This window comes from Suillus plorans (assembly GCF_016647745.1).
Source record: "Suillus plorans strain S12 chromosome Unknown HD556scaffold_4, whole genome shotgun sequence".
Lineage (NCBI taxonomy): Eukaryota > Fungi > Basidiomycota > Agaricomycetes > Boletales > Suillaceae > Suillus > Suillus plorans.
This window is the reverse complement of record NW_024537388.1, coordinates 791,364-803,140: the sequence shown is the minus strand read 5'-3', so window position 1 is coordinate 803,140 and position 11,777 is coordinate 791,364. Positions and strand designations below refer to the sequence as shown.

The window sequence follows — 11,777 nt, the reverse complement described above, 5'->3', positions numbered from 1 at the left end:
AGTTCTCGATAATATCAAGTTGCGTGTTGAGCGGTTTTTCCGCTTATTATCTGCTGGTAATTCCGATGATGTTCGTCGTGAGCTACTCGTGCTTCGCAAAGCTGTGGAGAATGTGAAATGGAAGGCGGAGCTTGTGGTTGCACGGAAGGAGGCAATTATGTTGGAGATAGATACTTTAGAAGCCCAGTTCAACAGATGCAAGCCTTCCACAAGGGACTTACCAGTCGAGTTCGATACTGGTAAGCATTGTCCATTTTAATCATGGTGCTGTGCTCATCAATCAATAGACGTTCACTATCAATCTCCTGTGAATTGCTACGATGAAATTGCACAGGTCGCATTATTCATTGGTGTGATGTGTAAAGTCGTCATGGGGGTCAGTAGACGAGGCTGTGACTTCATCATGGGACTCATTTCAGTCCTGCTATTCCTCACGTTCCGGAGATCGGATGGTAGCCTCAGCTCTTCCCATGAAAATGTGCTGAGGCAAATTCCGATAATTTTCGAAATCGCGCTCACAAAATTCCATCTCACCGGGAAAACTGTCGTATATGCGATCTGCCCCAGCTGTCATTGCACTTATGGCCCTCATTATGCAGAAGGCTCGACTATCCCTACATATCCTGAACGTTGCACACATAGACCCACACCAGAGGCCGAATGTGGTCAGCCAGTACTCAAACGTGGCCGCGATGGATTACTCCGTCTGAAGAAGACATTTGTGTACCACGATTTCAAAGACTATCTCGCTGGTCTCCTTTCCCGTGCAGATATTGAGGCTGCGATGGATCAGGCTTGCAATGATTTGCAGGACTCAATCAACTCTCTGCATCCACCCTTGATGAAAAATGCATCCGAAGCTCAATTTCTTTGTCAGTTTTGTGGCCCACAGCCAAGTTCCCTTTTTATTGATAGAGGAGAGGAGGGATGTTATGCCTTTGCCCTACACATTGACTTCTTCAATCTGGAGGGTATGAACTTGCATGGTGCTAGCACCTCATCTGGAATAATTTCTATGACGTGCTTGAATTTGCCATCGGATATTAGGTACAAGCCTGAAAATTTGTATCTCGCAGGCATCATCCCGGGTCCGAAACAACCGTCACTCGAGCATCTCAATCATTACATCCGACCACTCATCGATGACATGGTGGATTCATGGGAGCGCGATCTCAAACTTTCCAAAACGGCTTGCTATCCTACCGGCTGGCTCACTTGCAGTGCTGTCGCTCTCGCTGTGTGCGATCTTCCTGCCGCTCGTCACCTCGCTTCTTTGGCTGGAACAGGTAGCCACTTTTATTGCAGCGCATGCAACTGCTACCACAAGACCACCTATGGTAGAGTGGACTTCGAGCATTGGGAACTTCGGGATAAAGATAGACTACGGGAGTTTGCTGAGCAGTGGAGGGATGCTGCGATGACCTCCAAACGTGGGAGGCTATTCAAAGATCATGGTGTCCATTATTCAGAGCTGTGGCGTTTGCCATACTGGGATCCTTCACGCCAGCTTGTTATTGATCCAATGCATTGCATATTGGAAGGTTTGGTCCAGCACCATACCCATAACCTTCTCAGCTTGACTACAGTAACCATGCCCACCTCATCAACTTCAGCTCCTCCAGCCTTTTCATGCGACATGTTCAATGTGCCTCCAGGGACGATGTCAACCAAGGAAATGACTCAGGTCTCTGCTATACACACACTCCTTGTTTCGCAGCTGTCTTCTTCTGACGACAAATTAGATGACGACCTTGACAAGCTAAAGAATTCTCTGTCTCACAAGAATACAGTACCTCTCAAGTTCGTTTGCAGTGTCTTGGGATGCATTCCCCAAAAATCTGGTAGAATGTTCAAAATTGACTATACTAAGGCTCTTGTAGAATGGGTAAGTTCTTTGATGTGCCGTGGCCTTTTTGCGAGTTTCCTATGTTATTTTTTAGCGCCGCGGAAAACCTTTTGCTGCCCCCAAGAAGGAACACCGGTTTGTGTCTCCAGATGTGCTCATTCGTGTTCAAGACGTTATCCAGGAGATGACTGTTTCAACTTGGTTTGGTTCAGTCCCGAGTAATTTTGGAAGCACATCTGCCGGGACAATCAAGGCTGACGAGTGGCGCTCACTAATCACTGTCTACATTCCCATCGCCCTTATCAGTTTGTGGGGGGCTGACACCTCGCATCCTTCCGATGAAGTCGGAACTCTCCTTAGAACCATTCTCGATCACACGATGGAACTTGTTTGTGCAGTATATCTCGTGTGTGCCCGAACAGCAACCACAGATAGAGCACATGCTTATCGTTCCCACATCGCACGTTATGTCGCAAATTTGACAAAGATACACCCCACCTTCGCTCTGCGTCCGAATCACCACGCCACCTTCCACATATATGACTACTTACTTCTATTTGGACCTGCCCACTCTTGGTGGTGCTTTCATTTTGAACGTTTAATCGGAATACTCCAGCGTCTTCCAGTTAATCACAAGTCAGGTGAGTCGTTATGGAGCGTCAGTTAGAGTGGCATGGACTGATTTTTTGCAAGGCGAGTTGGAAGCTACGATGCTACACTCTTTTATTAGGACTGCGAAGCTTCGCTGTTGGCTCAGTCGAGCAGATTGTCCGCCGGCTATTCAGGAGTGCAAAGTTCTGTTTGACAGAATGTATGCTCCCAAGAGCGCTACAAGCCTCGACGAAGAACTTGCTGAAGATCCCTTGGACGACAGTGTACAGGTTCCCTCCTCCGCTCTACCTGTCGTCGTACCCGAAGACTTGTACGCCCTTATCAAACGACAGAAGGCGGTATTGCGTGCAAGACTAAAATTTAACGGTATTATCTACAGCAGAGCCTCAACACATGTTGGAAATAGTCAGGTTCTTTTTTATCCTCAGGGTGACCGGTTATCATCTCCTGTCCCTGGCAGTATTCAACATATCTATGCTATGCCCACAGGTGAACTGGTGTTTGCTTTACACAGACAGCTCCCATTCGATCATCACGACACTATTGATCCATTTGCTGTGTATCCTGATTTTCCTGCAAAATTGTATTCATCAAGCTTCAGTAGTCACTTAGAAAACGTCAAGGTATCTTGGGTTGTTAGTCACTTTGCTCGATGGGAGATTTTGAGTGATCGTGTTGTCATTCTATCTCTATGTCGTGTAAGTACAGTCATTCCTAAAATTTTGAGCATCAGCGTCTGACTGCTGTCGAACAGGATTAAACTTAGTACCCTGTTACCGTAGTCAAAATTTAACATGTTTTGTATATTTGCTGTCCCGCACCCAGCTGGCTCTACTCATAGATTAAATTTTCACGGAATCTAACATCAGTCTTGATATAGGGACTGGTTCCCCTGCCCCCGCCTATACTTGTGGCATAACAATTGTGAGCTTTCATCTTGAGTAATCTGGATGGGCAATGGGTGGGCAATGGGCGGGCAATTGGTGGGCAATGGGCGGGCGATAATTGGGCGATTCATTTTGTCTGTGGACCAAACTTGAAGTTTAGTCATTACATTTTGTCACCGGCGTAAACTTCAAATTTTCAGGGGCGCCTAATTGTTAGACAAAACTTGATACATTGACAAACATGTGGTGACAAACTAAACTTCAAGTTTTGTCCAACGTTTTACGTGATAATTAAGCTTCATATTCATGCAGACGCTGAAAATCTGTTTATATTTCATATTTTCATTAACGTGTGATTGGTGGGAAAACGGTTGCGGATGCTTCATATTTTCGATTTCGCACAAAACGCTGCCCAAATTTGAAGTTATGTACCCATCTTTATGTCAATTTAAATTTTAAATATTTTCTTCACATTTTACACAACATATAAACCTCTCCTAAATATCGATAACCCCGATGTGTTAGCAAAATACCCAATGACTCATTATGACTCACTCTGAATATATGACTCACTATGACTAGAAATAACGTTGAACTGACTCACTATGACTCACCCTGAATATATGACTCATTATGACTCTTTATGACTCTTTATGACTCTTGAATATACTAGTAGCACAGCCACATTTATTGTGTATATAATGACCCCAGTTTTGAAATAAAAAAGAAGCAACCAAGTGGGAGTTTTCAGCCCATCTAACATTAAGTTGTGAGTAAGGTGTGATAAGTGTCAGCATCAGTGTCAAGAACTGTTCAAGACTGAGAGGAACATTCTCAAGAGACAGTAATACTTCAAGCTCATCATACTAAACGACTAGCTGCGAGCTCACTGTGTGCAACAACCAGCAAGCAAGGTACAGCCACAGTTTTATTCAAATTTCTATTTTTCTTTTTCTTTTCTTTTCTCTTCTGTTTTACTTTCACCAGCCTTTGGTGTTCTTTTTCCAAAAAGCATATTCCAAAATATTCGTGTTGTCTCTACGTCCACCTAAGACTCAGAGTAGCTTAGTGGGGAGACTTAAGGGATTGATAGTGAAGCTTGACCTCACTCATCTGAGTAGTGATACTGAGCCAAGGTTTTCTGTGCCTGCTAGGCTTTAGCTGTTGAAGAGGGGACTTGGTAGTAAATCCAAGGACGTCTGTTCCTAAGTCTGTTTGAATACTCAAAGTGAGTTCCTTGACAGCAGGTTCAATATTGAGCTAAGAGTTCTACAATAAAGCATTTGACTAGTCTTGACCTTTGATTCTACCTGTTTTGTGCTGAGGGGGTTGATCATTGTAATTCCGCACCATTCTTTTTGGAGTACAGTTTGGTAAGAGGCCCTGTTGTTGAAAGGAAGCTTGAGGGAGAACTTTCTATTTCACTGGTTACTGCCATACTGTCGGGCTGACCATTATTTGTTTGTTTGTTTCTGTCAAGTCCATAGATTGGATTGACCATCATATTTACTGATCTTGCAGAAGTATCTTTAGCTGAACGTACTTTGGGTAGTATACAACTAGCCACCCACGAACGACCACGTTATCAGTCATTGGTATTTGTCTGAATCGCTGACCGTGGAGATATTTGGTTTTATAGGTGTTTATCTATAGATCATCTATCTAAGAAGACAGCGTGCTAGCATGCGAGGTTACTCTAGCGTGACTGCTGAAGATCTTCTTGCTATTATGTGTAAAATTGCTGCTGCTGATGTCAACTTGTCTGTGAAATTGTATGATCCTGTAGATACCTGAAGCCTTATACTGATATCACTGTACATAATTTCTCTTCCCTGTATCCTTGTAATCAAAGCATAACTCTGAAACAAGGTGGTTTGTGCCAGCAATGCCTGCGACGAACCATTGCTTTATGAAAGTGAGTCTCAGCCAACTTGGCTGGGCTTGGGTAAGCACATCCTAGATGAACAGATATAAATGTAATTTATAACCGAGTTTCAGGTTCATATCAGCAAAGTGCCTGTAAGTGTCTAGTCAACACTTTTTGATGCTAATTAATTACTTAGTTCAATCTTCGTTTGTTTGATGTGTTTATAATAAATGCAGGTGAGCGCCTATCATATGTCATCGCCTAAATGAACATATTTCCTGACAGTGTTGTCTTCTTTGCATGCGGGAAACTCCGGACTGAGTCCCATTCACTATATAAACTTGTCATGTTGTGACTTGTTTGCCTTTTCTTTTCTCTTGCGCAACACTAGGCACATATACCTTGCATATACCTGTAAGCGCGATCCGGTTTTTGTGTCACTTATACCCATACAATTGTATCAAAATATCATGACTCTCGACCCTACTATACCCAATGAGACCCCTACTGTAGATGCTGTAATACCAGTACAGCCTGTTGTGCAGGATTCACAACTAGCTCCCACTACACCCACCCAACGGAATAGTTCTGTGGATGATGGAACTATCATCCCTGCTGCAGAACTAGTGCTATCGCAGTCTGCCTTGCAGGACTTGCAGTCAGCTATCATTGACACTCCCATTAAATGGGATAGCTCCACTTTATTACCCTTCACAACACTTGCGCTGTGGGTACAACATTTCAGATGGTGAATACTGAACTATGTGTTGGGTCTTGCAGAACCTAGCTGCTATTCGACCCTAAAGGGTTTCTGGACCAGGCTCAAGGCTCAGAGAAGAGGAAATATGATAGAAACTTGCTGAATACTTAGACTCATAGTAAAACTGGTGAAAAGGTCCCTTCCTTATGTAAGCTAAGGTGCAAACATAGTACTAGGTAAAACAGTCTCTGCAAGGCTAGCCAGAAATCATTCCCTACAGCGCGATGTCGAGTTGACACTCTGAACGCCATGGGCAAGGAGATGCAAGACCATGTCGTTGGCCTGATGTCAGTGGAGAATTTCCTTGACGAGTTCCTACCAAACCCAGACAATCATGACCCTTCGGACTTCACTACGCACTTCACCTCAGCCTACAATACTGGAGTATTTGATATGCAATCCGTTACAAAAGAGGAGAATTCTTACGATCGATTCATGAGTGAACCCGCACCTGTGATGCTGAGATCATTGACAGTCTAAATTTAGATCAATGCTATACGACCCTTTGCTCCCCAATTATCATTCGTGAACACGTCCAGACATTCAGATACGCAGAACTGTTTGTTGTTCACATTCAACATCAAACCAGATGTATGTGTATATGCTGACGGAACATCTCGCAGCTGCAATATTTCCAAATTCAAATTGAACATCGAATTCAAATGGAATGATGCACACGACACATTCAGCAAACATTCTGGGATTGATAAGCCCATTGTCTCTCAGACCGACAAGGGCTTCGACACATTGGGTCAAATAACGAGCTATGCTGGCACTCAGCTTGGTGCTCAATATTGCACTCACGCATTCTCAGATGGGATAGGGAGGGAGTTATCATTACGGGTTCCTTCGATTACAATGACAAGCCATACTTAGCCGACTTTTTTTATTGTTATGCACGAGCATCGCCTGAAATGCATGGTGTCAATATATCTGTGACGCCTGCTAGTGCCAAGGATGCTGACCTTGCAAGGACGGTGTTAGGCCTTCCAACTACCACACGCATGTTCAAAGTTGCAGTCCCTGAGGATCCTGACATCGAGGACTCTAGCCAGCTGACATTGATTATCCCCCAGCCTGTTGCCAGAGGTTTTCCGCCTGTTGGCCATTGGACTCGCACATGCCCTGCATTTGACATCCTCAATAAGAAGATCATGATGTTCAAAGACTCTTGGCGCATGTCGATAAAGGATGTCCTACCTGAAGGCGAGACCTGTAAATTATTAATGTCACACAAAGTTCACAATATTGCAAGATGCATTGCATTTCACAATGTAATCCACCCTATCCCTCAGCAAAACACTCAGACTGTCAAGTCTGGAAGCGCTGAATGGGCATGTCCCAACAAGGCTGTCACTCCACACACTCTTCACCGCCTCGCCCTTGATATCGTGGGCGAGAAATTGAATGACTTTCAGAGTTCCAAACAACTTGTCCAATCTATCCGTGACGCATGACTCGGTGTGTGTCTTTGAACCTTGTGTATTACCTGATGAACATATTCACATTATGCATGCAGCCCACCAGGATGTGTATGAAAATGCAAAGATATTGCATCAAGACCTCAGTGTTGGGAATATCATCATCTACCGAGGGCAGGGCTTCCTCATCGATTGTGACCTAGCAAAGCTACTCACTATTCAGGGTCCTCAACAAACGACTCGCACTGTATGTTAGTTTCATACTCAAACTCATATCTTGTACTGATTTTGTTGTCACTAAGGGAACATGGCAGTTCATGTCTGCTCATCTCGTCAAGCATAGCCGCGCGATCCATACTGTTGAGGATGACCTCAAGTCGAGCCTCTACATCATTCTGTGGACAGCTCAGATGTTCAAGGAGAGCTACATGAGCATCATTGACCAGACACAATTCATAACGCAGGTCTTGGATGCTGATCCATTGGTGGGGTCTGGAGGATGCGCAAAATCGAGCTGGCTTGTCGCAAGAACATATTTTCCGCAGGATATATTTGTCGACTGCAAACCGCTTGACAGTGTTATCCTTGAACTTGCTCAGTTCTTCTCACATAGGTACTCCATACTCCCCCCTGAAGAGCAGGAGGAACTTGCGCAACTCTGGATCACATTCAAGCACCTTTTTACTGAAGAGCCTGTACAGATGGCAGGACATCAGAAAATGATAGATTTCATGCAAAACATAATGTCGAAGCTGCCTGCTTACAAGAAGGAGGTGGGTATGCGAGTCCTGCACTCACACGACTCTGTCATCAAGATTTACAACAAGTATCTTGAGGCACCTGGCTGGCCTGTTCAAGATGCAGCTGTGCTGCAAAAACTGCATCTGAGCGACAAGAAAACTGGACATTGCATGTACACAAAGTCGCTATGCCTCTTGCAGGACGTGACACCAGTGCAGTGAAGGTACAACAATTCAGAGAGTGAGTCTGAACAATGTTGGGTCTTGCAGAACCTAGCTGCTATTCGACCCTAAAGGGTTTCTGGACCAGGCTCAAGGCTCAGAGGAGAGGAAATATCATGAAAAACTGCTTAGTACTCTGACTCCTACTACCAGGTAACTGGTGAAAAGATAACTTGCTTATGTAAGCTACAAAAGTGCCAACATAAGGTAAGGTAAAAACAGTCTCTACAAGCCCAGCCAGAAATGAATCCCTACAGCGGGTACAAGTCACACCAACTGGAAAGAAATGTAGGCTAGATCCTGAGGATAACAATGAGATCCTCAGTTTGATAGCTGGCCTGGGTGATCTTGCGTCCTTAGCCTAACAATATTCTAGCATTACTTTACGAGCTATATTCATTTATGATACTTCGCGCATGTCATTATTTCATATACATCGTACAGACAAAGGGTGATTTGAGTACCTAATCGCAACTTGTATCTCTTCTTAGGCCGGATGTGTTGCAGAGGCTATTGGCTCACATCTCTGTTTTTAGCATGAACTCGATGGTGCGCAATGGCACAGACAGGCTCTGCTCTTCAGAACACAAGGTTTTGCAAAAGTTATCCCCAATATGTCCAAACAATCATATCTCCCACCCATTACATTGGCCACATGCACAAGCTTGTTTGCAGTCTTGATCTTTTAAAACTCTTTCGACGCAGCTGTTCGTTCTCAATACTTATTCCTTTATAGGCCTGAAATTTCTTCATTCAAGCCCATACATCACGTTCTGTCTATATCTCTCATTATGCAACCGCCCGGCGGTGCAAAGAGAGCATGCCCGCTATCGTGGGATTAGTCGATTACATAATTTCACGTACGAAGTGATTACGTAGACCAGACCTGCAGTGGGCACTGAAATTGCGGCGGAGCTTGATTATGTAGTCATTCACTACATTAGGCGTGCCTTTCACATCATTTGTCTCTTTTCCTGACTATGTACACACATTTGAGCAATGTTTGAGTTCGTTTTATAACTGGTATATTTCATTTGCTTTTATATCAATTGTGTTAGGATGGATAGTTGTACTTGTACTGTAGTAGTTGTAGTTACCAGATTTAATAAATAACAAGTGACATAGAGTTGGTACAGGGATGTACATCAGGCTATCCTGATAAAAACTCAAGCTAGTACACTCAGGTCCAACCAAGGCTTCGCCATCTGCAGTACTTGTAAGCACGTCCTTAGTTCAAACAAAGATTGTAATTTATGCCTGTTTGGCAACATTTCAGACTCGATTATTTGCAGACTTCGTCCAGCACAGATTACCCTTCGTAAGTCCCCAGTGACTGCCCATGAATTCTCAGTGCTAATTAACTACTTCCAGTTGTAATTGCCTGAGTTTCTCCCAGGTGAGCGCCCAGCTAGCGGGCGCTGTGCAGCTTCGACTGAAATGGATGTCTTCCCCCTACAAGGGTCTCCAGGGCGAACATTGTACTTCAGCAAGGATACCAATGCCTTTTTAATTCTATAAAGCTCACTCTTTTTTTCCAGTACATAGTCCCTGTTAACACTCACCACATTCCCATCTTCTCAAGAGGCAAGATCAACGGCAGCTTTAGACACGATCATCATTGTCTAAACTTTATTTAGATGCCTAGTCGAACTTTTCTGTGCAAATGCGCACAGTGCTGCAATGTTGGAGTGGATGGTGTGCCTAGAAATTCTGGTGGCAAAAACTTGCCCATCGCCATGAAATATGTGCATTCAGCACATGCTGTCAACATTGCAATGTCATCTGGACATGAACGTGAAGATTCTTTGCTCCATCTCACTCGCCAACCCTTGCTCCAGCCCAGCTCAGATCATGAGGCACCATTCCCTCAATATCTCCAAGACCAGCACCCAATGCATCAGTCCAACATGTCGATGCCGGTGGATGATCTCGCCGCTGAACTGTTCACTATAACCCTAACTGATCACAAATCTAATTCAGATGGTCACCACAAACTGTGGGTTTCGCGTTCAGAAGTCCAGTGAGACAAGGGAAAGGTCTACCTGAATGGCGAACTCACTGTCAATGATACACAGTGAGCAATACACATATCACATGATTCATGTAGTAACTGTTCATTTCACAGACACATCACCCGCGCCCTCCAGGCCATTAAGATGCAGTGCTCTTCAAGGGCTGAAGCCACTTTGAACGTGGTAGAGTCGCAGATAGAAAGCGCTCGCATCCAACTTTCCCTTGCAACGTCTCGTGATGTGTTACAGTCCATCCGCAATGAGCTATTTACGATAATCAAGACCCTCGCGAAAGTGAAGCACAAGGTCTCCTCCATCGTCTCTCGCAGGACTCGGCTAGAGACAACCTGTAATGAAATACAAACACTCCTTCTCAGTAAGGAGGATGGGCTTCCTGTCTCGTCTGAGCCAGTTGAATTTGACTCCTGTGAGTGTTGTTTATTCTTACGTTATGTCCTTCCCTCTAACACGAAGGCAAGCACATCATTATGATCTGCTCATTGACTACGCCGACGAAATTGCCTAGGTGTCCCTTTTTCTAGGAGCTGTTTCCATTGTCATTTTCAGCATTGGTCGCAGACATGGCGAGTTTCTGATGGGTGTCCTTTCCCTAATTTTGAGTCTTGCCATGGATGCACAAAACTCCTATTCTGAGTCTTGTCGACAAAACACACTTTCTCAGATCCCTCAAATGATGGAGGCAGCCCTTTCCGTCTTCAAACTTGATGGCCAGACCACTACCTATGTGGTCTGTCCTATGTGCAATTGCACCTTCAAACCAAAGGTCACTCTCAATTTAAGTGGGGCGTGTTACCCCTCCAATTGTTCCAACAGACCGAGACCCGAGGATGCTCCTTGTAACGAACCGTTACTGCAGCGCTCCCTTGGTGGACAACTAGAACCAATAAAAACTTTCGTTTATCACCACTTTCACGATTACCTAGCTGGACTATTGTCTCGTCCTGACCTAGAAGCGTTAATGGATAGACCTTGTGACGATTTGCTGTCATCAATTGGGAGCGTGCCGCCATGTATTATCAAAGATGTCTGGGACACCGACTTCTTTCGCAATTTCAAGGGTTCTACACATTCCTTATTTATTGACAGAGGTAATGAGGGATGATTTGCATTCACGCTCAACATTGATTTCTTCAATATTGAAGGCAATCTTCAGCGGAATGCATCGACTTCTACTGGAATAATCTCCTGCGCGTGCTTGAACCTCCCTCTCGATATCTGGTACAAATCAGAAAATATGTACTTGGCCGGAATCATTCCGTGACCTTCGGAACCCTCGGGAGATCAGCTCAATTATTTTCTTGATCCTGTCGTTGATGACTTGGTGCAAAGTTGGGAATCCAGGATACGTTTCTCCTGCACAGCTCTTCACGCCCATGGGCGGGTGACATG

The 11,777-nt window shown here is 44.4% G+C and overlaps 4 protein-coding genes across 4 annotated transcripts; all 4 read left to right on the top strand.

Annotated features, from left to right (window-relative positions):
• Window positions 1–1,147: 1,147 nt before the first annotated feature.
• HD556DRAFT_1226466 (uncharacterized protein) lies at window positions 1,148–2,513 on the top strand (the record flags this gene model as incomplete). Its single annotated transcript, XM_041297079.1, has 2 exons — window positions 1,148–1,585; window positions 1,971–2,513. The coding sequence occupies 2 exons, from the start codon at window positions 1,148–1,150 to the stop codon at window positions 2,511–2,513; spliced, it is 981 nt and encodes a 326-aa protein (XP_041166191.1).
• Window positions 2,514–2,556: 43 nt separating this feature from the next.
• Window positions 2,557–3,198, top strand: HD556DRAFT_1226692 (uncharacterized protein; the record flags this gene model as incomplete). Its single annotated transcript, XM_041297100.1, has 2 exons — window positions 2,557–2,721; window positions 2,794–3,198. The coding sequence occupies 2 exons, from the start codon at window positions 2,557–2,559 to the stop codon at window positions 3,196–3,198; spliced, it is 570 nt and encodes a 189-aa protein (XP_041166190.1).
• A 2,484-nt stretch (window positions 3,199–5,682) lies between these two features.
• Window positions 5,683–8,355, top strand: HD556DRAFT_1303841 (uncharacterized protein; the record flags this gene model as incomplete). The annotated part of the gene is made up of 7 exons (XM_041299626.1): window positions 5,683–5,939; window positions 6,092–6,120; window positions 6,193–6,425; window positions 6,459–6,723; window positions 6,753–7,418; window positions 7,492–7,640; window positions 7,696–8,355. 7 exons carry the CDS (start codon window positions 5,683–5,685, stop codon window positions 8,353–8,355), a joined length of 2,259 nt encoding a protein of 752 aa, XP_041166189.1.
• Window positions 8,356–9,608: 1,253 nt separating this feature from the next.
• On the top strand, window positions 9,609–10,963 carry HD556DRAFT_1303840 (uncharacterized protein; the record flags this gene model as incomplete). The annotated part of the gene is made up of 5 exons (XM_041299625.1): window positions 9,609–9,673; window positions 9,727–9,751; window positions 10,029–10,351; window positions 10,481–10,794; window positions 10,935–10,963. 5 exons carry the CDS (start codon window positions 9,609–9,611, stop codon window positions 10,961–10,963), a joined length of 756 nt encoding a protein of 251 aa, XP_041166188.1.
• Between the last annotated feature and the right edge of the window lie 814 nt (window positions 10,964–11,777).